The following is a 26,179-nucleotide window of genomic DNA, read 5'->3' on the forward strand; positions in this document are numbered from 1 at the left end:
CGGGGAAATGGATGGATGGACAAGCTCAAGTGCATTTAAGATGTTCTTTTGTCCCACGGCATTGCTTCCAAAATCCCACTGATAACCTGGCCATGCAAAAAAAACATTTCACTATGGTCAAGAGTGAGCTTGTTCTTGGTTGTGTGCTGCCATCTTGTGGCAAAATGAAAACAATCTACAGTGCTCAAACTGACGCAAACATGACGGCGACCCAAAGAGTGGCGCTGTGGTTAATTGTTCACTTTTTCTAGCTACTATAAATTATCACCAGAAGAAGAAATACTCAATCCGGGATTTTTGTAAAATCCAGTCCATGTCTTCCGGGTTCAGTCGGAGCCACTCCATGTGTCGTGGAAAATCTATGCCACGTTTCACATCTCTTTCGGAGTCTCTCAAGTTTCACTTCGGTCGTGTGCTTTGTGTTGTCAGGCAGAAAGACACACACACTAGACTACCGGGCCGGCGTAGGATCTTGTCGCATTTTTTTCCTCCCAATTTTGTACATTTATCTGTTTTCCTAACTATGTCGGTGGTGTGTGATTCTGGATTCTCGAGTGAGGAGGTGTTAAACAGCCGCTTCCCTCTCCACCGGGCGTGCAGAGATGGAGATGTCGGCGCCTTGTGCTCCTTGCTTCATACAACCGCGAACCCGGCTGACCTCACCGTGGAGGACACCTTCTACGGCTGGACGCCCATACACTGGGCAGCTCATTTCGGAAAGGTAGCTCGACACTTTGGAGGGTCGCCTTTATTTACATTTCTTTTCGTTTCTTTTGGGAGCGAACTTGGCGTCTTTCCCGAGCGCGCCAAGCTTTCTCGGCCATTTCCTGATGTTCGCTTCCTCGTCTGCACCTTATGTGGAGTATAAGCCGCCATACTGGAAGCAGACAATGGTGCGCGGTTGCCGTTTGTTACACGCAAATAGATTTTATTTTTACTCGATTAATCTTAATGATCATTTTGGACATAGTAGCTTTGTGGATTTTGGTTTTCACGAGTGATCGGAGGGAAACCTACATAGGATTTAGCTAACTAAAAATGCCGTTAAGCCTCAGTAACACGTATTACGTTAATACCCGTGTGGACATTTTTGCAAGTTTTAATACATAACAAGTAAATAATGCCCGTTTTGAGGTCGTGTAACTTGTGGTCTGTACATAAATTGTGTTCACGAAGGCCTTGTATTCATCCAGCTCATCGGGTCCCGGAATAGATTCAATAATTTAGCCTTAAACAAATAACTAACAAAGATCCACTTTTGGCCTTAGGGTTTTCTACAATCATTGTTATAATAAAATATTCTGGGCTCAAGGATGATTCCACCTGCCGTTGGCAGGCAGAGGCTTCTCCAAACAATTTACACAACTGTAGTTTGAGTTTTCAAAAGAGTGATATACATACATTAATCTGTGGTTGGGGGTTGCCCCTAATTTAAAAGGATAAATACCTAGATGTTTCCAGACCAACACTCGGACTGCAGCTGTTTGAGCTAGCCTGTGTCGGACCGATTAAACATCTTCTAGGACAACCAAAACAGTCCAGTTGTGATAAATTCAATGATCTGCAAAGATCCTTTCATCATTCACTGTAAGGAAATTGAAGAGGTGCCAAAAGTAAACAGCCTACTATGCAAATGAACTAGATGGGTGCACCAACCAGCTTTTTACCTCACCTGTCAGTGTGAACAATTAAATGAATAATTATGAATTCTTTGTGTCTCCCCAGCTGGAGTGTGTGATGCGTCTGGTACAAGTGGGCTGCGGCGTCAACATTGTGACCTCCAAGTTTGCCCAGACACCAACTCACATTTCAGCATTTGGAGGCCATCCCCAATGCTTGTTATGGCTCCTACAAGCCGGCGCAGACATTAATAGACAGGTGAGTGATCAGATGAGTATGCGCACTAGACACTGGAACGATAATAGAAATAAAACTTCATTATGAATGTCAAAAAGCATTGCTGCCGCAAGGGAGCCAATTGAAGGCACTCGTGTTTCTGCATGAGCTGCATGAGATGGTGGGATTATGGTTTTATGCACTGCTGCACTACTTGGAGAAATTAGATTAGTAGGTCACAATGACATAAACAAGCCAATGTCATCATGACACACAGAGTGCAGACTTTCATTTCAAATAACTGGTTGTTCTGTTTTGCGGGCTAACCAGACAACTTAAAGCGGAGGCTTCAATTCCTGTCTGCTAAACAGTTGTACTAGACTACATGCAGTTTGCATCGCCTGGTATTTCATCATGACTCATTCGTGGTGTGTGTTTCTTTCCCTTGAGCACACACTCCCTTTTTCCTCTGTCGCTCTATCCCTCTCTGGAAAAAAAAAAGGGAGAATTAGTGCACTGGTTCAAAATCTTAATCTGAAAGGAGAAATGTCGAGGCGCTCACTCTTGTTCTATCGAGTCCAAACATGTGTTTCTATGTTTAACTGTGAGCTTCTCCGTTATCTCTCAGGACTATGTGGGCGAGACGCCCATCCACAAGGCTGCACGTGCGGGCAGTCTGGAGTGCATCAACGCTCTCCTAGTGCACGGAGCAAAAGCTGAGTAAGTCCTGTGGTCAATGTTGTGAACTCATCTCTTTTTTTCACCCCCTCCACCCTCTCTTTGTCTAAAACTCTGGACATGACGTCTTTACAAGGGCTTGCCACCAAAAGCTGAATTAGAGCAGCGATGACGTCCGCAGGGTAATCTTTAGGAAACATGCTCGTGGGAGGAATGAACCAGCTCTGTTTAAAATAGCTGCACATAGAGCGACGCGGATTAACGTGACTGTCTCAGGGAAATAAAATAGCACCTGACACAGCACATCTACTGAACAGCAAACCCGTATCAGGTTTTGTGGTTCCATGTTCAAGCTGTCAAAATAATTGATTGATTCATGGACACCGAATCGATTATTTAAATGAAATTAATCGACGATTATTTTAATATTTGTGTAATTGAGAGCCATTTTTTAATTTGACATCGGCCAGAACCTGTGATTTCAGCCTCTCAACAGTAATTAATTTCCGATTTCAAAGTCCTTTACAAAAGTAAAAGCAGACTGATTATCGTTTGTGTTGAATCAAAACAAAACATTTGTTAACATCTGCTTTTGGAAAATAGTGACTGAGCCATGTTTGAATCCGTTTTAAAATAGTTAGTGAGTACATTAATCTCTCTTGTGACGCATATATATTTTTTAAATCACTTAGAAATACCAAATAACTGTAAACAGTAATTTGGTAATTCGGATTTTGTAATCCACTTCAATGGAAGATTACATTTTATCCAATTAATCTATAGAATAATCGATTCTAAAAAAAAAAAAAATCCCATTTTAAAGCGCACCGAAACCAGTGGCCAACGATTGAAGCCGTATTCTTTATTTTACCGTTGATGGCAAAATGTTCAATTTGGTGGTTCGCCCTTGAAAAGGTGATTCATTTTGTTCATCTTTGAAATTGTTTATCATTGTGACAATTCTCATCAAATTGCTCCTTGTGTATCTAGCAAGATTACAGATTTACGATAGTTTTTATTTACACTCAATTGACCCTGTCTGATGTGAGCTAGCTATTACTGAAAGTTGATTATTAACCGATCCCAACGGCTTTGAGTTTAAACACCACCTTATTTGGTCACCTGGAACACAAGGACAGTTTGATGAAAATGTTGATTAACTGTTCTTAACTTAGTAGGTCGTGTTGCATGATATTTGTTATATCTAGTGTGGTTTTATTTAACATTTATTTTGGTTTATGTTTCACATACAGTTTTAACTATATGACCAAATGCTCATTGCACTTCACTAAAAAGGATTTTTTTTTTAAATACCAAAGCTGCATCGCATTGTATGAAACTGCATAAAAAGGTAAAAATAACAAGGGTAGACTGTTTGTACGCGTAGATAAAATTGTTGGTCTGTTAATGAAAGATAAACCCACAGTGGTCAGACAAATACTGAAATAATAAAACAATAAAAACTAAAAACGTAATTCAATTAACCAGTGAAATTCAAACTGCTTTTGAATTGTGGTGAAACAGAATTATTTTAAAAATAAATTTCTGAAACAGGCTGGAGCAACAAAATGACCAACATTTTGCTGCACAACTTTCCTTCCATGGATGTTCTGTAGGATTTAGATCAGGGCTCTTGTTTGGCAGTGTTTTCTGATAGTGGACTGCACATTTCTTTCTGGAAGACCTTGCTAGTCTTGAGATTTCATTCTATCCTGCGCAGATTCAAGAGACCCTGTGACAGATGTAGCAAAGAACATAACAGGACATCAACCATGTTTCACTAAGGGACGGACGGTGTTCTTTTCTTGGGATGCTTCATTTTTGCACCTGTGATGTGCCCTGCCAAAATATATATATATATATTTCGTTCCCCCTCTTATGTCAGTACTACTTCGTCCCAGAAGCTTTGTCAATTGTCCGCATGGAGTTTGACAAGTTACAGTCTTGCATTTTTTTTTTGCCATTTATTTTCAACCGTGGTGCTCGCCTTAATTTTTTGGCCTCATGGAATCCAATGGATGGTGCGATATGACACTGATTTCACCTTGACTTTGGAGTTCACTTTTAGTTTCTCTGGAAGGGCTCTTTTGCTACCATTTGTATAATCAGTCTCTGCCTGATAAAAGAAAAATTGAAGACACCTTTGACGCTAATCGGAGGATACAACTTGGTTGAACATCAAATTATTCTCAATCTTCTCTCGGAGGTAATCATTTTTGCCCTGGCCTGTTATAGGAGTTTGTTTCTTAGAATAATTCTGCTAAACCACTATTCAAAAGCAATGCTTGATTTTTATCAGTTAATCATTGTTTTTTTTAATATATACTTTAATATATGTTTGACAAGTTGGTCGAGGGATGTATTAACGTAGTAAATGACAAACCACCATTTACTGTTACCGCAAGAAGTGAGGTTCACATACTTAATGTTTACCAGTCAAGAATAAAAATAATCAAGAAAGACTTGTTGAAGTCTCTTATTTTATTTTATTTTATGTCTTACTGTATGAAAAGTTGTGATTCAGTTTCATTCATAATTAAATCTTTATTCCTGGCTAAAGACTAAAGAAAGTATAGAAATAAAAGAAAATTTAAAACACACCACTATAAGGAACTTGAATTTCCATCTACAAATAAATATTATGATCCTGTAAATGTTCACGTATTATAATTTTAAGTGGCATCCCCTCCAAAAATTTGTTGTTAATCATAACCATTAAATGGTAGTTTTTCAGGCTAATCCCATCTCCTGCAGTATTATGTTCTGTTTGCTTGGAATGTTCTTGTCACTTCTGACCCAAAATAGCATATTTCCTGTTTATGTCCCTTCTAAAATTATATTTGACTTGCAGTTTCATACTTTGCATCAGGCTGTTGCTAATTGTTCCAATGCCATTTGACGTTGTCCTGAGGTCCAGAATTTCCGGGGAGCTTTCATGTGTGTATTATTTAGGTTGTTTAATTTATCGAACAAAAAAAAAGAAAACCATTCCTGTAAATGTGTTTGAGCAAAATATATTTCAAATCTTACATACTGTAACTGTTCAACAAACATTATTATTATTATTATTAGTAGTAGTAGTAGTAGTAGTATTATCATTATTATTATTAATATTGTTATATTATTATTATTCGTATTATGATATTGTTGATGAGGTATCATTTATGTAGTGTTTGTATTACAAACTTTGTAATGATAAAGAAAAAAATTTGCTTTGATGAACAACACAGCAAAACCCTTCAGAGATTCAGTGGTAACTTATAAAAAAAAAAATCACATTAAATTCGGATCTTCAAGTTTTCACCAAGCATTTTACTCTACATTGAGAAATGTCTTTTCATGGCACATGAAACCCCTGGTTGGTTTGGCCTCACCAAAATTAATACATGCTCCATTTCTTGTGATGTGCATTTGGTTATTACCTGATGAGTAAATGTATAAGTGATGAAAATGTATTTTTTTCCCCTTTAGATCACAGATTCTGTCTTTAGTCTCTACTATGAAGTTTATTATTTTAAGTCGGGGGAAATTTTGAGGGCGCATTTAAGAGGGAACCTAAGGCAAGCATTTTAGGTGGGAATGAGGCTCATGACAAACCAAATACTAAATACTATTGCACTTCTTAGATACACTACATACATCAATCATATTAAAGGAAAACACACTTAAGATAAAAAAATATGGTAAATCGTTCTAGATCAACTAAGATACTGATCAATCACACCTGCTAATTTACTAAATGCATTTCCAGTTAAGTGGACATGCGATTTCAAATAAACAATATTAAATATCACAAACAAAATCATTTACCTTTTTTTTGTTTGATTCAAACAGTGCCCACAGAATTGATCCTCTTCGCTTCTTTGGATGAATGTCAGTCTTAACATCTACTCAGATGTTGCTTTGTCTGTCCTGCGTTGTCGAGCCATCCTCTTGAACTCGCCGAAAGACGAAGTAAAGGCGTAGACAAAAATAGAAAGACCACGTAATTTGTTAGTGGAAGCCATTTTAACCCCTCTCTTTTCACACACTTAAAATGTGTTTTCTTTTGTTAAGACAAATAATATAAATCATACCTTAAAATGTCATTTTGTCGACCAACGCGTTTTAACTAACAATTGTTAATGTAATACTGAATGGGAAGGGGGCATTTTGCCTTCTTGGGGATCAATAACAGACCCATTTCTGGTCCTGCTTTTTAGGCAGTAAATCCCTAATGTTAAAAAAAATGAATACATTTGTCGCGTACTTGAAGAATGGTGATGGATTTAAAACCTCTAAATTTTTTAACCTCGTTGCTGCTGAACCAATCTAAAAACTCAACATGCATCACATTACTTGTTGTCTAACTTTATAACTTCATATTACTGATGACTCCCATGACCCCCCCCCACTCCTCCTTTTTTTTTTTACTTAATCTCCATATCCCTATATTTGAATTTGTCATGAGCCTCGGGAAGTTGAAAAGCAACCCGTTAGCAGGAGACAGGCTACTGTTAGGCAAGTTTGAAGACAGAATATTAGAACAGCTGAGCGATTTAGGGTTGTTAGCGTTAGCGTTGCTAAGCGCCATGTACTCACCTATTAACTGTGTAACGGTAACAATCATCCTGTGCAATGGTTATTTATTTATTCACTGTTCTGTCACTGTGCAAATATTTTAACGTCATGCCAAGAAATGTCTTAATAATATTGTTATGTCACACTATTAACCTGATACAATATCCTGTAATCCTTTGTCACCTTTTCCTTCATGAAAGTGGCAATAAGTGACAAAGAAAAAAAAAAGACAAAAGTTTGCTCACCTGTTAAAACAGAACCGTCCATCTTAATTGTTTTGCAGCCATTGAGTTGGAAATGACTTGGTTTTTTCAAGTAATCCTAGAAAGGGGGAGAATAGACACTGCTGAGTCTGCCCCGTTCCCTGGGATAGCCGCACTGTTGTGGCATTGAGTGTTCTCACTATCGCTTCCTATCTACACACTGGCAAACTGTTGAGGTATTTCTTGCGGTGATTGGTTTTAATGCTAGGTTTTGATGTCAATGAATCACAACTGAAATTTTTTTTAGACCTGCATGCTTTGCTTATTTATTACCCATGATTGTTCTTGTATCTAGCTTTTGTCTTTATTTTTAGCTTATTTACTTTTATTCAATCTATTATTTGTTTTTGTCAACTAACCATTAGGAGCCCTTTATATGGACAGGTTTAATCACGTGAGTCCCATGTCAAAGCACTAGCATGACTTTAGGTTGCCTCTGGGAGGTTAGACGATTAGTTAGCGAAGACATACACTATGTACATAGGACTGAAAAGCAAAGCATACCAGGCATTCAAAAAGAATTAACGCTTCCCTTTTGAAACCAAACAAATGGATCGATGCACACTAAAGATGTCACGTCTCACGAAAGGAATACGTCCTTGCTTTTTTTTTTGTTTATTCTTTATTTTTAATCCAGTTGTCTGCTGAAGCACCAAGCATACTTTACCGGCATTTAAAGACTTTCAAATTTGATATATATTTGTCAAGAAATGTTATGCCTGATACTGAGCAATAAAGTAATTATATAAAACCATAATATGCTCATTTTTACTCTTGACAAGCAATAAAGGTTTACAACTACAACCTATTCAAGTAAACCAAGTATATATTGGATCATTGATGAATTTACAACAATTAGTGTCTGAAGTCAACTTGGCAGAAAATCTTTTCATTTTGGTTTTAATTTGGAAGTATGAATCTGATTGATAAGTCAACAGATCAGCTCGACTCCTTATAGGGAGTGCCTGAGCAGTGCTTTTAAGGTCATGCTGATGGAATTAGTGCTTGAAGGCCTTAGTTGGAATGAGTGGAGATTTGAGCTGACGTCAGAACACGCGTTATTGAACTGCTGCCCTGTCACCCTTTGAAAGGGTCAGATGATGGTTTAATCCATGTTGTGGCTGTTTGGGCCTTTATACCACCGATACATAGTTTAAAAAAAAAAAAAAAGTCATTCTATAAAATGAAAAATGTATTCCTTGACGTGAGACAAGTACATTTACATGATCACAAATCTTCATACAAATGATCTGATTGGATAAATGTTTTGGAAGCGTTAATTTGAATTGGGGAGGCGGGTGATGTGCCACAAGTTATTGTGTGATATTTTTGTTTTAATTATTATATTTCACAATGTAAAGATATTTAATATGCACTACTTCTCTAAAGGTTTTTTATGACCCAAAGATATGATGGAAATGGCTGGAAAGTTGTCACATTGTGGAAGTCGATGCCACTTGCTTACAGTAAAACTATTCAACACTTTGATTTGGGGGGAAAAAAAAAAAATCAATTTATCACAAGTGAAATTGAAGAACTTCTGTGGGGTCATATAATTGCTCCATGAAAATGGTGCCTCTCGCGTAGGAGCTGCATCCTGGCACTTTTCCAGAACCTCCATTTAGTTGACAAAGACCTTTTTGTTTGCGCTGAGAACACATTACGCACTGTGATGACATTCACACAAACAAGTGCAGTATTGTTTTGTAAATGGAGAATTCCGTTCATTAATCTCGAAGCGACCCGGCCCTTAGCTGCATTTTGTTTTCTGCCAATTAAGGGAGCTTTCTCTTTGTCTGCAACTATATTCCATTGGCATTGGATAATTTTGGAATAACGATGGATATTGGTTTTACTGTCGAGTAACATCAATTCCACAATTGACGACGATCCAGCCCCCAGCACTGCTTGTTTGATCTTTTCTGGCATTATGAAAGTCTGCTGCAAAGAGGCGCGATTAACACAAGTGTGAACAATGCACACACACACACACACACACACACACACACACACACAATCTCAGATGCACATGTTCTTCTGGGCAATCTTCAGACCAGACCTTTACCTTGAAAGTTCTCGTATACTTGTCGCAAACACTTTAATTTCAGTTCTTTTTCATGGACTTACCAAGAAGATATGTCTCTGATACGTGGCTCATCCTCGGGATGTTGGACTTAGTATCACGGAGCGATTTTGAAATCCAGCCTTCTCGACTTTGGACTCATCATTCTCATTTTTAGCAACTATCATCTTTAGCATTTCTACTTTATGATACTTCACATGCTGTTCTCTTCTGGTGCACTCCATACTTGAATTCCTTGCACGCATTTGGACATGAAGGTGATCTTGTCCTTATTAGCTTGTCTTTCATTTCGAGAGCATTGGTCAACAAGTCTTTACTGGGTTCCACGACGCTTGATCATCCACTCTCATCTCGGATCATTTCAGGTAAACATTCTAAAGGAAATTCATCATTTCCATTGTTTTAATCCCGTCTCTTGGCCAGCAGACTTATTTTTCATCTAAATATTTGAAAACATTCAGTTCATTCAAACGATGATGCAAACGATCCAAAAGGGATCCATCATCTGTCATGACGACCAAGGCGATTTAATTCATCGTTGTACATGTCTGTGTGAGTGTTTGCTTGCTGAGTCTGTTGCCGTGTGCGTGCGTGCGTGTGTGTGTGGCTGGGTGTATGACAGAGAGAGCGAGTGTGTGTTATGTTTTCTTTTTGTGTTCAAGACAACATGCACTAAGTCCCACTGACACCCAACGTTTCCCATTGTGCAGTGTAAGGAATGCCAGTGGGCTGACCGCCGCCGACCTGGCCCACGCGCAGGGCTTCCAGGAGTGTGCTGAGCTTCTCGCCAATGCCCAAAACTTTCAACAAAACATGGCTCAGTTCCATAATGGGGCCTTTCTTAATGGCACCAGCCAGAATGGGGGCCACACACACCCCGCTATCCAGAGCCGCAGCTTCTTCAAGGGCATACCCAACAGAAAGAGGTCATTCGATGGCCAGGAAATCAACACGGTTAAGAAGGCAAGACCTAATGGTGAGTCCATTTTGTGCCACAATGTAAATATGTATTATGGCAGCGTAAGGGAAATCAAAATCCGGCCACTTTCAGGGTGAATCCAAAATTAATTTGCATTAAGTATCTGGCAAGCTCTTGTAATTTTGTGTTTGTTGAATGAATTTGCATCAGGCGCTTGTAATTTTTGTTTTTGTTTTCCCACGTGTTATTGATGCACTCTTTCGACACCCCTGTGGTTGTTTGTGTCTATTTTAGATGTTTGTACTTTGGGATTTTTTTTTTAGTAAATGTAAACAGAATTTTGGGGGACTTAAAAAGTGAAAACATGCTAATAGAAGGAAATTAGACTAAATCAAATGCAGCACTTGGTACATGTCCAACAATATACACACACTCACAAGCCAAATGCAAAGACAGGATTAAGTGATTTAGATTGACTAATGTTCATATAAATAACACTTTTTACATCATGGTCGCTTGTCTTCAAGCATGACTTTGTGGAACTTGAGTTTGCTGCTCTGCAGCAAACAGCAGAGGGTGCCATTGATCAAGTTACCAGTTGCTACATTTACGGGTAGGCTTAGAAATGGATATTCCTAAACGAAATCATGAATTTGCCTTCTTAGGTAAAGGAAATGTTTGGAAGCCAAACCTTGCAACAACACAAGGTAATTTAATGAGACAGAGTACCTGTTTTGGAAGTTATATTGCGTGTTTATATAATTTGTACCCTACTGTAACTGAAGAAGGTTAACTTTATTGTGTTACTTTTGTTTACTGAATTACTTTTAAATAACTTTATCCCCTTTACTGTTTTTTTTTTTTCCCTTTCCCTTAGGCGCTGGCAATGCGTTCGAACTGCAGAACGGCAACGGGCCTCTGGTTGGTGCTGGAGAGTCCCCAATGGAAAGCATGGAGTTGGCGTCTACTGTAAACTCAGGTGGGCCAGGACCCGTTTCATTGGGGCTGAATGGGCTTGCGCCAGCCAACGAACCAGGGCCTATGGATCAGTGGGAGGACCAGGGGGGGCGGGCCACCTCCAACCCCGCAGCTAAAGAGCTGGAGGTCTTCAATGTGACATCCATGCAGACTCCTTGTCGCTGCACTAATTCGTACGCTTATTTGTAGACAGGTCGCGAGTGTGTGTTCTGTGCGTGTGTGTTGCCACACATTCTAATAGTCACATTTGTGTTGTATATATTTCGCTATTGTTAAACTATGGCTTATGGCAATTGTTTGCATCTTACATGGATAAAGCTAAGTAGAAAGGTGTGTGTGTTGCAGTGTGCGTAAGTTTTTCTACCCTCCTGTATACCTGATTTCGAACAAGATTTTAAAGCATTTGTCCAGTTATACTGTCGGTTTGAGAGTTAAAAACTTATTTTGCACATTTTTATAGGACATTGGCAGATAAAAATGGTTGTTCCCTGTCTCAGTTGTTAAACAGTGTAAAAAATAACACTGTCCTTGGTTATTAGTCTTAATGGCAATTTGTTCACAACAGTCAACTAACAAATTTACTGTTGTATCCATTTTTGTTGTGGCTAAGGTGTTGAGAAAAGTTTAAAGGGAATTTTATAATCAGTTAGTTGGCCCAGAAAGTTTGCATTTATTTGTATTGTTTGCTAAGAAAACAAAGCCTTATTGCTTGAGCTGATTGTGGAAACAATTTGAATTGTTTCCTCATTGCATTTAAATTTGTTTGGGATTTTGTGTGTCAGTGTTGATCAGGTGTAGCTTTGTAATTAATGATGTTAAATCATTAAATGTTGGACAATTTTATAAACAGTTTTTCTTTTCTTTATTTCAGTAATTGAATCAATGTAAAAAAAAAAAAGTGTTGACAACTTTTGCTCTGACTTGGAGCGCAGCAGTGGATTATATTTCGAAAAATTTGAACCTGTCAAAGCGGTATCTAGGAAACTAGTTCAGCGTGTCATGCAGCAAAGCAGGTTGTGACCTATTTAGAGGCAAGTATGGGCTTGTGATTTGCAAGATCACGTAAGCGTCTTTTACAATTTATTGATCACGGTACCACATGTAACCTACATGTCAAAGTTTGCAGAGGACTTCAATGACCGAGCGGTTTTGAACAGGTCACCTCCAGAATTAGGTCTGCATTCACAAATGATTTATTTGCACATGCTCTTGATTGTTTGTCTTCTCCCTCCCAGTGTCAGTTGGCATTTCCTCACTTGGTCACTGTCAACCGCAGCTTCCCTTCGAGCGCGAAACCACTGCAGTCTACACGGGGTCACCCGAGATCAGCCAAGTGGAGCACCAGAAGTCTGTTAAAGCGGAGCAGTTGTATGACCACACCATCTTGAGCACCATGCTCCTCTACCATGGAGCCTAAATTTAGATGAACAACAAACTGTTAGCCTAACATTTCTTCATTTGCCTTAAAAGCCATTGAGCGGTGGGCCGCTAGGTAATGGAATAATTTCCTGTTGTGAAGGGCAGACCCAGTGTGGCAGTTTTCTTTCTTTGTGTATGTGACGCTTGGAGAAGTGGTTCCTGGTTTAAGTTTTTCACACGATTGTTGTTTGTATATATTCCTTCGTAAGTAAGCATCTTTATTAAAACACTGCCAACGTCCAACATGATTGAGTTTGTTTTGTATGAAAGTATTTGAGGCCACGCTGTAAAGGAAATTTATAATTTAAAATTTGTACAGTATTATAAGACAAAAGCAGTAAATTCACAGTATTGCTGCGTAAATGTGTAAATTCCACCTATTTCACATTGTTCCAACTTTCTTTGACTTTCTATCTATATTACAACTTTAAAGAAATCCGTTTTCTAAATATTTGTCACTATTTTCTTTGTATATTCTAGGAAAATTGCAACTTATTCCTCGTGATAATATCCTTTCAATATCTACATTCTATTTTGTCAAGAAATTATAACCATTTTTCTCACGACGTGACTTCTTTTGGCTTGCAAAATTAAAGGCTTGTTAAAATTGATTTTTATGGTAGTGTTACTTTCATGTGTAATAACCCTAATGATAATATATTATCCAGAGGTGGCCTTTACAAACGTTTGTTCTTTTGTACATAGCTTTAATTATCTTTTATTTTTCTTGCATTCTAATTGTAATGAATCATTTTCCCTTTGGGGCAAAGGTTACACCAAAGTATTCTGTTTCAATCCCCCCAGTGCGAAGTCGTCTATTTTCTCCTGTTCGTCGAATTTGTAGGCAGTTGGGTTCATGAAAGCATACCCAGACTGTGTCTTTAAATAGAGCGGATGGGGCTCGCACACCCCGGTCTCACGTGTTTGGCCCCCGCTGCGTCGGTGCTTGGAGCCAAGTCACCTGTCTGGAGCAGGCCCGACCTTCACCACCACATCACAGCACAAACACCACGTCATAGTGGCCGCGCCCCGTCGCACACTACCACCTTACTAAACAGGGGAGAATAGAATCACCCCGTCACACAAAAATTGCTGGTGGGTCATTTAAGACTGGTTTTGAAGAAACTGACTTCAATGTGTATGATAATAGGCAGGTTTCTGTCTGTATATATATTTAGGGCGAGATATTTAAGGCGGTTATATGTCATATATTTTCAGAACCCCTACTATTCATTGACACATGGTATCTTCCATTTAAAGGGGCTGGACTAAACCGACCGGATTTTAAGAGAAAGACAGGAACGAGAACTTCGACGTTGGCAAACAAGGATGTTACCAGATAAACGTAACATCGGGCATTAATTCAAAACGTTCTCACCAAAACACGAACGATAATACGAATTAAATAGTGGATTCATAAAGTTGGACCATGTCCACGCCGGCTAGAAGGAGACTTATGAGAGATTTTAAACGGTGAGTTGATTTTTCTTTTGCGTGTGAAAAACGGCTAACATGAGAGCGAAGTCCGGTCGAAACCCGAAGCACCAATGTTATACCTATTATCCATAGTCGACATAGTCATATTTTCATTTAGGCTAGAAACTAGTTATATAAATTCAGTAAACAACGCGTTAGCCGGGCTGCTTGTCGAACAAGTTTCGTACGAGCTAACTCGGGCTAGTCGTAAGCAAGACTGTTATGTATTGTTTGACCAGTCTATTTTTCTTTTAGTTTATGTCGTCGTTTACGTGTTCTTTGTGAACTCTTAACATTTGTTAAGTAAAGAACTGAGCAATGGCGGAAGCTGTCAGGGAACGTGTATCTTTTTTACCTTTTCATTCGCGAGTCAGTCCTAAGTAAAGTGTCTCGTAAACGTTCTGGTGCGTTTGTACATGAACTTTTTAAGAACACTCACCACTCACAGGAAACTAGATTAAGTGAATTAGGAAGACTTTTAATTTTCAATGATGCCGTCAAAAAGCAGAAAGTATGTTTTTTTTTTTTGTTATTTGGTTGTATAGTCTACAAGAGGACCCCCCAGCTGGTGTTAGTGGAGCCCCATCAGAAAACAACATCATGGTGTGGAATGCAGTCATTTTTGGGTAAGCCTGAATGCATTGGTACCTTGATTTAGGACTTAAATCCAGCCTCAACAAAGCTTGTTAGTCAATTTACTAATACAGCGGTTTTTCGGTTTAAGAGGGACTTGACTTTTCAAGCTCAAAGCTTATGAAAACCTCATAAGTTGGGTCACTTATGGTCTGTTTTGTCTTCTTTTAAGCCTGAAATGATGAAATTGTTAATACACAATTGTCTTGTCTTTCAGCCCCGAAGGAACTCCGTTTGAAGATGGTAAGTTTGATTTTTATGCCGAATGACTGACACCTGAGAGTTTGTTTAATAGATGATTATGACACATTGACCAAATCGCTATTGTCTTTGTTTTCTCACAGGTACATTTAAACTCATTGTCGAGTTCACGGAAGAATACCCCAACAAACCTCCCACAGTGCGATTTGTGTCAAAAATGTTTCATCCTAATGGTAAGAATATTACTGTTTTCTATTTTGTCTTTTTATCCTAATGGTAAGAATATTACTGTGCTCTATTTTGTCTTTTCACAATGGCTATAATACTCCTTATTTGAGACAACAATCGAAATACAATTTATATTTCAATGCTCTTCCACCCCCTCTACAGTCTATGCAGATGGTAGTATTTGTTTGGACATCCTCCAAAATCGGTGGAGCCCCACTTACGATGTGTCTTCTATTCTGACGTCCATCCAGGTAAGAATAACGTGATATCTTTGCTGGTTGACACACTTAAAGCGAGCCAAATAAAATGGCGTCCATGTTTGTTTTCCTGCAGTCTTTGCTGGATGAGCCCAACCCCAACAGTCCAGCAAACAGCCAAGCGGCTCAGCTGTACCAGGAGAACAAGCGCGAGTACGAGAAGAGAGTTTCAGCAATCGTAGAACGAAGCTGGCGAGACAGTTGACCTGGTTGACGATATGGGTCGAATACTAGAAGACCCCTCTCCTCTCACCTTTTTTTTTTTTTTTTTTAGTTAACATTTTATGCACTTTACCTTCAATGTCCCTTCATAGGATTTTATCTTTTCTTGTCTGCCAAGATAATTCTTTCTTCTATATCTACAATTGTCGCACATATTCCCAGCATTTGTGCTGAATCATGCCTTGTTTGTGGGCCACCATTTTACTATGATCACGTTTAACATCCCCGGTGCTTCGCCGATCACGTCATTTTTCACTGAGAATTTTGCCGCCGTGGGCACCCAACATTGTTACGCTATCTCTTCGTTGTGCTGTGAACTCTTTATTGCATGCATGACACAGTGAGCAAATTTTATCTCCTCCCCCTCTTTAATACTTGTGTATATAAGAAACCTGCATCTGAATATATGTACAGATTTTGCACTGGTTGTCTCTGTTGTTTATTTCCAACGCTTCTCGAGACAAAAGGCAAATTAGTCATCCAAAATAGATATACAATGACCATTTGGCATAATTCTTTGAGTAGCTAATTTTAGACTGTTACGTTTGCTTTACCAATCCCTTGCTGCATTATGTAATGTCGATATGACCACAATTAACAGGCACGTCCAGAGAGCGTATTGACCAGATTTTGGTGGACAACTAACTACTTTGGATGTGACTGGTGCCATCCATTTGAATCTTTGTTCCGTTTGTTTGGACCACAGAGTAATGATGTAGACCGCTACTGACTAGTTTCTCATACTATCTGCTGAATTGTCAGCTTTCAGTTTCATGGAACTTTGTGCTAACTGGAAACGCCACTGCATACTAAATACCACAAAAAAGCCTGTTAAAACAGCACACTTAAGTTTATTAAAAGATGATTTATTTGTTGACTGGACACAGTTGACCGCATGCAAATAGATGAGCGCAGGATGTCTGCTTAACAGATGGGGAACCTGTGAGAGCAATCATCCAAACTAAACCGTTGAAAGAACATTGACCCATGTTCAATAGAACAAATTCCCCACCCTTGCTTCAGAACAATGCCCTGACAGATGGGATGCACTCTTAGAAAAATAACTATTTACAGAACTATTCTGTAACAATGTAGACAAAACCTAGTTGTAATAATACTATACTAATGTTGACAAGTGTCTTGGCATCCGGGGTCAGCTACCTGTTGTACGCCCGCTCCTTCTTGGCTCGCTCTAAGGCTTTGTCCATGGTCTTCTCATTCTCGCCTCGACACTTGGGGCAGTACCACTTGCCTTTGGGCTTATGATGGAGGCCCACGCAGGAAAAGTGGAACCATTCAATGGGACACTCGTCGTAGTCGCAGCCGATCATCTCGCCGTAGGACACCTGCTCGCACAAGCAGTACGTGGGCTCGTCAGGGTCGATGGGCAGGTCCGGCGGCGACACCTCTCGCTCCGACTTCCCCTTGGACCGCTTCTTCTTCTTGGATGACGTCTTTGCTCTCTTCTCCCGGGACGCTCCGGCACCGACGTCCTCTGTGACGTCTAGGCCGCTGTAGCTGTCCCTGCTCTCGCCATTCTTTTGCCGCCTGGAGCGCTTGCCTCCGGTCTTGTCTGCTCCTGTTGAGCTTGGTGCGACCTCTTCGCGCTTCTTGTCGTGGTGGCTTGTTTTGCTCGGGGTGGTGGTGGACGAAGACGACGACGAACTGATCATGGACGCTGCCGCGGTTGCCAAAGATGTCGGCATAGTGATGTGACTCTCTGGAACTTCTTGGGAGGAGACGAGCAGTTCGGAATGCCAGTCTAACTGCCGGGTTCGGTTCTCCACCAACTCCACCTGGAACAGAGTATATTTAGGTCGCATCAAAAAAGAAATCTTGAATTCCTACACCCTTAATTGCATGTCATTTAAAATTTCAGACTTGGATTAAATCAGTCATTCCCCATCTTAAATATGTAGTTCCTTTATTGTAACACACTTACCATTTGTCCAGCAATTTGAATCTTCTCATCTCCAAGCTCCTGACTACGGATCAGCGCCCTCTGGATGGACAACTGCAGCTTGCGTCTCTGGGGTGCGTCCGATTCCTTGCGATACCGTTCATATGCATCGTCAAGTTCCTTCAGAACATCTGGGGGAAAAAAAGAAGACAACATCACCGGTTAGTGCAAGTTCATCCGTGGTGGATGCTTTCAAATTCCTCTATTAAGAATCTCAAAGTGAATCTTTCAGTCCTGTGTTGTCAAACTTCATGTTTAAAGTTGCATATCAGAGCGGAGTGGATTAATGTCAATGGGGGAAAAACAGATGGCCTAAAGCCCACTTGGTGAACCGAGTGCATCCTCACCTTGATATCTGGCATCGATTTCTTTCATGAGGGACACACTTCTCTGCAAATCGAAAGGCAGTGACTCCACCAGCTCCAAGTACTCTTCCACATAATTGACAACAACATGGCCAGGGTCGCCATTCGTGGCGTTCAACATTGTGCCTCCACTCTTATCACACACACACCACCTGAAAGAAAATGTGTAATTTATGTACAAGAGAATGTGTAATTTATGTTCTCCAGCAGTTAACAGTATTAAAAATAATAAACTGCTTAGTGTCCCCCCCCCCTTTCTTTTTTTCCGTGTACTTATCAGTGCTGAGTTAGCGCGTCCAGCAGTGACGTCTCGGTGTTTGTGGTGATTAGCAGCTTCCCTCTTCGGTGAGTTTACGTCAACTCCATCTAATGTTAATTTGACGAGTTAACGTTGTTCATGGCAACCGGTTTGAAGTCTTACAAGTTGGTTAGTGAACATTCAGACATGTTTAACTTGGAACGTTTGCTTACACGCGTTTCGTGTGGTCTGGCTAGAGTCAAACTTAAGAGTCAAACGTTGGAGTTGGACTAACAGAGTCGGTAAAAAAAATCTACTTTGTGCGCCTAATGCAACAATTGTCAAATCAATAGATACTTGATCACAGAAGTTTACACATCAGATCTTAAAAATCTGAACGTTCACGTGTTTTTATTAGTCGGGAATTTGCGGCTAGCGTGACGTTTTATCAATGCAAAACAAACAATCATTGTATTTCTATCTCGCGGTTACACGAATTGAAAGCATGCCTACCTGTGCAAGTACGTATATCGGTACTTTTCCAATCAGTTTTATGCTCTTAAAGTCAAATAATGAGCTTGATGAAATGTTAACATCAGTCGTGCAGTGGGTCGGCGACTGGAGCAGCTAATGCTAACAGTGAGCTCGAGGCTAGGGGTGAATTTGCGCATGCGCGTAGCGCCTCAAGCGACAACGTCAAAATCATTGTTGGAATTATGCGTAACCATTAAATATGTATTTCTGTTTGACGTTTGATTTATATTAATGATGATAATACGACTAAATGTGTAGTAGCGGTCATACAACAGATCCGTTTACGTACGAAGTCACTAATGCCACTTAGCATCGAACATCGTTTTTTTTTTTTACATTGCAATTGTCACGTAAACTGACTCACACAACGTCGTATTTTTATTTTTGTCATTAAAAAAACCCATAAATTACAACTAATTTCATGTATTTATCCACCACATCGGTGTCCTGGGAAGACATTGAAAACAAAGTGTTGAAAGGTTGCTTATGTTTACATACACAAAGAGGTATAGTGCACACATCTTCAGCCTTCAGGAACTTTTATTTTTCACTAACCCTCACCCATTCGTTAAAATGCAAGTACGTAGTTGGGAGCACAGAATAAAAATCAACCAAATGGCTTTTTTCTTTCTTTTTTTTTATACAGTTTTCATCTTTCAAATAATTTTTTGAAGACTGGTCCAATCTCATGGATCATGTCCGAGGTGGTGGTGGACCTGCCATGCCGCTGGAAGGCTTGTCTGTTGCACTGTCTGGTGAGTGAAGAGGCTCCCATCGCTGCTACCACCGACGGGTTCACACTGCAGTAAGGTAACAAATAAATTGTTTTCACTGAATAGTCGAATGTTGTAGCTGAGCATATGATCGCCACCATATCAAATTGAACTCGAGTCTCATCCATATTTAATGCGTAATACCAGCAACATGTCCTATCGGGTTTATGGAGCACCCACCCAGTGATCAGTCCTGTCTGAGAGGCTGTGTGGGCCCAATGTGCCAATACACCAGCAGCTCCAGACAGAAGATCACCTTGTCCTCCGCATCGCCTCCCACTGCCTTCTGTACTGCACATAACCACTGCAATAAAAAAAAAACAAGGTGACACATCACTGACAAAACACTCATCCAACGGTAGGCTCAACACACACCTGTGCTACCATCCGCAATGAGATCCTTTTCTCCTTTAAGTAGAACGGTAATGTTGCCCATGGTTTCGCTTAGCTGCAGGACGCTACTACGGTGATCAACGCTGTCCACGGCCTTGTGTTGCTGAGATGACAACACGCAGATGGGATTAAAACACTTGTGGCGCCGACTTGAATTTGTCACTTGGCAAGAAACCCACCAGCGTATCGTACAGTCGCGTGAACTCCATGAAGTTGGGCGTGATGATGCCCTTCTGGTAGCCATGAATAACAGACGGCTGCTTTGTGACCAGCCATAAACCGTCCTGGAGAAGGCAAACAAAAGAAAAAGTCACTATGACTTTTGTAAACGCAAGATAAAGTTGACCTAGACAAATACTCACTGCATCGATGATGATTGGAATATCTCTTGCTTTGGATTTCTCTATCACCTCCTACAAGGAAGAACTACATTATTTGAGGAAACATACTGTTGATACACTTGGTGCACTAAATAGTTGTCCTCTTATACAAAACATAATTTAAATGCATCTCGTTAATATATAAGCAGGTTTAAAATTTGACACAGTAGCATAGAATGTAAACTTTCTGAAGGAGCATTATAATCAAACGGTTTGTAGTATAATTTTAGGAGGCAAACAAATTTAGCACATTTGGTAGTTTATATAGCACAACAAAAATCCTCCTCTTCCTTTTGTCAATAAGTTGAAAGGTTAATACAATTAATTTACCAGCTCATCAATGACTTCCCTATTAATTTAAATGAGGATGAACTTCCCATTATTGAAAAAGGTCACAATCGGTAACCACTTCATTTCTAAAATTATGAGCACACCTCTAGTGTAGCATATTTACATTTTTAGAATGGTCTGTATTTAAGATTTACAGCATTTTTTTTAAAAAATGTGTGTTTTTCAAGTCAAATCCTTTTTTTCTGCAGTCACATTAGCAGATATGTGATGCATATCAAATTTTTTATCCACAATAGAAGAGAATCGGATCTGATGATATCCAATTCCATGCAGAGTTTTTTTTGCCTATGATGCCATGCCATGATGCATATTCGTATTGTGTCACTTGAGAGAGAGAGGAAAAAAATCATAATTGCATTACTTAAAGCATGGTGAGTATATTCAACCTATGTAACAGAATCCCCAGCAAGTAAAAATGTTAATGTTAACATCCTCAAGGAGCTCTTAGTTCAGTGTTTGCGTTAAATGCATGCGACTATACAATACGTGCCTTGGCTGTTTTTAATAAAAAGTCCTCTCTGCCCAGACCAGGTCCCACCACAAGGCTGTGCAGTCTCGGGAGCCATTTTTCGATCTCCTCCACCGCGTTTGGGCTGTCCCTTTTCAAGGTACAAACACAGAAGGAGGAAAGAAGGAATAATCATTTAAGAATTGTAGTTTACTTCATACTTTATTAAACAATACTGAAAGGCTCTTTTTTTTTTAATTTTTTTATCTTGCACTCGACAAATACTCCATATATTTAAAAAAAACAACTAATAACTAAATGAAGATAAAGCATTTTTGAAAAATTACAATCACGCAACCTCTATAATTGAACTAAAATAACTGAATAAAAAAGTCAAAACAAAATTGAAAGTAACTAATACAAAAAATCCCAAACTATTAAAAAAATTAACAATTCTAAAATTATAGTAGCTATTAAAAAAAAAATCAATTTACAATATCCTATGGATTTATTTTTTTTCTCCAAGACAAATCAGATTTTCTGCCATCTGCTTGCATGCTCATTTTACACAAATGGTCTACTCACAGGACAGGATGAACTATGAGCTCAGGGCTGTAGGATTTGATTACAGCTGCAGCGTCTTTGGTGCAGAACACGTGAGACAAGTCAGCACCCTGGGGACCAGACAAAGACATTGCACCAACATTGCATTTTGTGCAAAAATAGACAGGGAGGCATTTTGTTCTCACCACTTTAAGTGCAGAGATGGCAGCAAAGTAGGGCGCTCCAGTGTATCTTGAAGGTAAACAAAGTAGCATTAGAGGCCCAATTCAAATATGATCGATACGATGCAATCTGAAGCTGGCGCGCGACATACTCTTGGCATCCGCCGATGATACCGATTCGGCCATCTTGTCCTTTGTGCTTCTGGCTGGACAACGGAGGGACTATCTTCTTCACTAGAGACAGGACGTGCTCCTCCATGCCCCCGTCAGAGGTCGGGGCCAGGCTGTAGCGGCGCTCAAACACTGCAGTAATAAAACAGGGCTTAAATGCTGTTTGGTTTGAAATATAGGAAATCTGTATAAAAAATAAATAAATACACCAGCAGTGATAAAAAGAAAGAACAGCTTATTGGTTCCCAACTTTTTAAAACAATTGAAAAGTTTCATTGTCAAATCTTAATAGCTAAAAGGAGCGTATTTGAATGATTAGTCGAGTAATTGATTGCTAAGAATTGTTGATTTTGTGGAACCGATTGCTGAATAATCGTGTCTTGAAGGAACCGAGGCAACATGGATTGCACTACTTGAACATGATTTGAAAGGTGTAAAACAACTTTCCATTATTTTCTGCAATATTAAAATATCTTATTTTTTTTCACCCCGTTAGGACATCGCCTGTCCAAGGAATTTAATATTAGCCTTCATACTTCCACACATACCCTATCTGGATTGATATTTGTTGAATGCTTTCTTCATGAAAGTGATATGACGAATTTTCTGTCAACAAACTGCGGTTATTTCTTAACACCTCCCAAAGTAGATTGGCACCTGTGAACAATGGAATGCCATCAGTAAGGCAATTTAATCTTATTTTTGACAAACTAGGGAGAATTAACATTAATTTATGTCCATGAGTAATCTGAACCACTTAACCCAATTAGAGTCGTGGGCATGCTGGCGCCTGTTCCAGATATGTAAGATATATTTCTATTGGGCATGGTGGAAATCTCAGAATTTTATTCACTCATTTTTAGAGTTGCATTGAAAAGAATAGCGTAAGCTTATAATGGATCTGACATTTGATTGATAATTTTGTCGATTATTTTATCAGTGTAGGTTAATGATAAACCAGTGTTCTGATTTACATACAAATTTATTTTACTGCATTGTCATGGAAATGAAACGTTGTCCTTTGATTGGGTTCCTTGCAGTGGGGGCAATGCGATTTACTTTGCACTTTTTACGCCGTGTCCAGTGTGCATATTATCTGATGTCACACTTGACTATTCACGTCTGCGTCGGCTTAAAGGAATTATAACAAGCAACTGCAATGTATAAATATGTGTTTGTCGACTCGCTACCGTCGGAAGGGACCTATGCACTCCATTTTGCCTCACCTGCATACACAATCATTTCTATCCAATCAATGAATCAGACTATTCTTCTTAAACATTAAAAACAGATTACGGTATAGGGTGTCCACAAAGTCTCTTTAAATTGAATCATTCAGAAACAATTCCAAAAGCATCGAGTGAGCTCCTCCACAACCTTCTGACTGGACAGGTGACAGCCCCACTAATACCTAATGGCTGAGAGTCTGGCTTCAACAGCTGAGCCTGCTTGGCCAAACTGTCCGTTGGGGGTGAGGGCTGGCGGTGCGTGCGCGACGGCAACGGTTGGGAGAACACCGAGGCATGGGTGGGCACGCCGGTTTTCAAGTGAGGAGAGTGCGCCGCTCCCGAGCCCGGCCTGGCGGAGGAGATGTTGGAGAACATCTGACCGAGCATTTGGAGCATGTGCAGCTCCCTGGCATGCTCCGCTTCTCGCCGGTTATCCTCGGCGTGCAAGCGGCGCTCCTCTATGCGATAGAAGTTGTCTTCAGCCTGCGAGCTTTGCTTTAGGAACTGTTCCATTAGCCTCTCCATAGGGAAGTTAGCGCGCCGCCGCCGTCGCTGCTTGGGTGTGGAGACGGAGCAGTTGGCTGCCAATTGGCTGCTGTTGGGAGGTCTTTCGGATATACCTGAAGGGGACAAGAGACATTAATATGCATGTAGCAGTCCTGACATTTGGTTGCAGAGTAGCTAGTCAAAGTGGTCATCCACTAACAATGATGTTACCGCTAGGATAAATGGCTAGTGCACAGGTGTCAAACTCAAGGCCCGGGGGCCCAGATACGGCCCGCCACATTTTATGTGGCCCGCAAAGACAAATTGTGCATTAAATTCGTGTCATTACTAGAATTGCAAATTGTCTTCACTTTTAATAAAATCTTTTTAAAAAATATTTGCACAGTTTTTACTCGTCTGATTTGAAAATGAGTTATTTGTCAGTTTGTTTTGCAGCTTTTACTGTATATAATATGAGGTGCTCATACATTGATTTGGGTTGACCGTGATAATGGCCCTCCGAAAGAAGCTATGACTACAATGCGGCTATGTGGGCTAATGTGTTGTTAGCCAAACTTGAGAGGTCACCTCAATCTATCCATACATTTTCTCTGATCTTGTTCACGGGCAGCTGTAGCTGACAGAAAGGTTTAGATACATTATTTGTAATAAATAAAATAACTTGGGTGAATTTGGATAATTTCCTCAGGTACACTTGAAGATCTCTTGCAGTACACTGGCTGTTTTAATGCAAGTCCTGAGTCTGTCCAGATAATAAACAGATTATTTCTGTCAATGATTTTTTATTCTAAAGCCGGAACAAATTGTAACGGATTGTATTGAACCGGATCAACTGTGTTCATCTGTCTTGTATCCCGTCACAATAAGCATTACTTTTGACGTGTAACAATGAATGGATGTGTACTTACTGTTACTGCCCACTGTGACTTTAACCGGGATGGGAATGGGAATACTGGGATACTCCAGCTTGACTTCAGTCTCCGCGGGGAAGGGGCAGTCTCCAGTACTTTCGGAGTAGACGTCCTGAGCATCCTCCGCATCCTCATCCAAGCCGTCCACGGCCTCCTCCCCTCCCGGCCCACCATCTATGAACTCATGGGGGTCAACGGCGGGTCGATTGCTCAAGATCCTCTCCATGGTGTCGTAGAACTTGGCGATTTTGTGATATTGCCTGTTGTTGCGCAGATTGCCTTCCTTGGCGAGCAAGTATTGTCTTTTGAGGCTCTTAATCCGCACCCTGCACTGCTCCGGCGTGCGCTCGAAGCCCATCGCCGCCAGGCGCCGGGACACGTCGCGGTAGACGAAGCTGTTGCGGAAGTTACCGTCCAGCGCCTCCTGGACGTCCTGCTCACCCCAGATGTTCAACAACGTCCTCGTCTCCGCGTCCGACCACAGGAAACCTCGCGTTGTGTTGTTGAGCAGCATAGTCGAGCCTCGAGTAGTTGGGGATGGATGTGGCTGGCCTGGTTCTCTACCTATGAGTCGTCTCCAAAAACCTCTGACGGGCTCGCTTTCCGACCGTGCAAGTGTCTTAAAATGGTGAAAGCGTGCGTATTGTTCAATTGAAAACGCTTTGCACGTCGAATCTTGGTCTTCTAGCTAAACCTTGCCATGTTTACCCCTTTACGTCGGTTGCAAAAATGCCAAAGCTGGGAAGTTTCACCAAAACTGAACAAGGACCAGCTTTCCAAACCAATCGCCGTCGTTAGCCTCATTTTGGCGAATTTAACAAACTGACCTCTGATCGGTCCTCTGAGGGAGACGGTCTGCGTCCACCCTCCGGTTTGACTGGTGTCTGTGGGGTCCTAAAGACCACCAGTTCAAATTTGCAAATACATAACAACATGGGCGTAAGCTGTCAATACTTTGATAAAACAATAGATATAACAGAAAGAACGCCACAACACGGAGATGAGAATACATTAAACACGAGGTCTCACTTTACCTTCCACGTTCAAACAGAACAATGTTGCGAGAATCGACACTGTTACGGTGACAAACAAGAAGGCGATCGTCTGGACGGGCTGCGGCATGTCGTTGCCATTCATTGTTTACCAACATGCTATCCGCCAACACGAAGCTTGTCACCGACAGGAAGACCCAATGTCGTGCACACACTTCTTACCTAAACTCCAAGTGCGTGTCAACGCTGTCAACTGTGCACAAATACGTCTGGTCATGAGGCTTTACTGAGCTACAGCAATACGGGAAGAAATAGTTCACGATCCCTTTAATGACTGCTCGGAAATTCCTAAATCCACTAAAAACTGTCATGGCTGCACATTTGATAGTAAACTATTCAATATATATTTTGTTTTGTTGTGTTTTTAATGTATACGCGTATATGTTCCA

General features: G+C 40.3%; 4 protein-coding genes and 1 long non-coding RNA gene across 9 annotated transcripts; 3 read left to right on the top strand and 2 right to left on the bottom strand.

Annotated features, from left to right (window-relative positions):
- Positions 1 to 393: 393 nt before the first annotated feature.
- On the top strand, positions 394 to 13,015 carry ankrd10b (ankyrin repeat domain 10b). 2 transcript variants are annotated; one of them, XM_037240144.1, is made up of 6 exons: positions 395 to 721; positions 1,726 to 1,878; positions 2,465 to 2,556; positions 10,131 to 10,396; positions 11,217 to 11,318; positions 12,553 to 13,015. In XM_037240144.1, exons 1-6 carry the CDS (start codon positions 524 to 526, stop codon positions 12,732 to 12,734), a joined length of 993 nt encoding a protein of 330 aa, XP_037096039.1. In that variant the 5' UTR covers positions 395 to 523; the 3' UTR covers positions 12,735 to 13,015. The 2 variants fall into 2 exon arrangements, with proteins under 2 accessions (XP_037096038.1, XP_037096039.1); XM_037240143.1 differs by lacking the exon at positions 12,553 to 13,015 and having other exon boundaries at positions 394 to 721; positions 11,217 to 12,166.
- A 997-nt stretch (positions 13,016 to 14,012) lies between these two features.
- On the top strand, positions 14,013 to 16,180 carry ube2al (ubiquitin conjugating enzyme E2 A, like). The gene is made up of 6 exons (XM_037240162.1): positions 14,013 to 14,209; positions 14,758 to 14,838; positions 15,063 to 15,088; positions 15,190 to 15,279; positions 15,437 to 15,525; positions 15,608 to 16,180. The coding sequence occupies exons 1-6, from the start codon at positions 14,166 to 14,168 to the stop codon at positions 15,734 to 15,736; spliced, it is 459 nt and encodes a 152-aa protein (XP_037096057.1). The 5' UTR covers positions 14,013 to 14,165; the 3' UTR covers positions 15,737 to 16,180.
- A 404-nt stretch (positions 16,181 to 16,584) lies between these two features.
- On the bottom strand, positions 16,585 to 18,985 carry ing1 (inhibitor of growth family, member 1). Of its 2 annotated transcripts, none has more exons than XM_037240152.1 (4): positions 18,830 to 18,985; positions 18,061 to 18,230; positions 17,696 to 17,844; positions 16,585 to 17,549 (listed from the first exon to the last, which is right to left on the bottom strand). In XM_037240152.1, exons 2-4 carry the CDS (start codon positions 18,197 to 18,199, stop codon positions 16,911 to 16,913), a joined length of 927 nt encoding a protein of 308 aa, XP_037096047.1. In that variant the 5' UTR covers positions 18,200 to 18,230; positions 18,830 to 18,985; the 3' UTR covers positions 16,585 to 16,910. The 2 variants fall into 2 exon arrangements, with proteins under 2 accessions (XP_037096047.1, XP_037096048.1); XM_037240153.1 differs by having other exon boundaries at positions 18,061 to 18,205; positions 18,828 to 18,985.
- A 227-nt stretch (positions 18,986 to 19,212) lies between these two features.
- Positions 19,213 to 26,056, bottom strand: naxd (NAD(P)HX dehydratase). 3 transcript variants are annotated; one of them, XM_037240121.1, is made up of 11 exons: positions 24,736 to 25,748; positions 23,503 to 23,940; positions 22,073 to 22,223; positions 21,945 to 21,990; positions 21,781 to 21,869; positions 21,238 to 21,346; positions 20,379 to 20,429; positions 20,196 to 20,300; positions 19,999 to 20,119; positions 19,804 to 19,927; positions 19,213 to 19,650 (listed from the first exon to the last, which is right to left on the bottom strand). In XM_037240121.1, exons 1-11 carry the CDS (start codon positions 25,250 to 25,252, stop codon positions 19,500 to 19,502), a joined length of 1,902 nt encoding a protein of 633 aa, XP_037096016.1. In that variant the 5' UTR covers positions 25,253 to 25,748; the 3' UTR covers positions 19,213 to 19,499. The 3 variants fall into 3 exon arrangements, with proteins under 3 accessions (XP_037096016.1, XP_037096018.1, XP_037096017.1); XM_037240123.1 differs by lacking the exons at positions 23,503 to 23,940; positions 24,736 to 25,748 and adding an exon at positions 25,953 to 26,056 and having other exon boundaries at positions 19,265 to 19,650; XM_037240122.1 differs by lacking the exons at positions 23,503 to 23,940; positions 24,736 to 25,748 and adding an exon at positions 25,773 to 25,969 and having other exon boundaries at positions 19,265 to 19,650.
- On the top strand, positions 19,524 to 22,864 carry LOC119115557. Its single transcript, XR_005096160.1, has 3 exons — positions 19,524 to 19,660; positions 19,771 to 21,355; positions 22,588 to 22,864. It is a non-coding gene; the product is annotated as an uncharacterized LOC119115557 (long non-coding RNA).
- Positions 26,057 to 26,179: the final 123 nt, after the last annotated feature.

This window comes from Syngnathus acus, chromosome 21, assembly GCF_901709675.1.
Source record: "Syngnathus acus chromosome 21, fSynAcu1.2, whole genome shotgun sequence".
Lineage (NCBI taxonomy): Eukaryota > Metazoa > Chordata > Actinopteri > Syngnathiformes > Syngnathidae > Syngnathus > Syngnathus acus.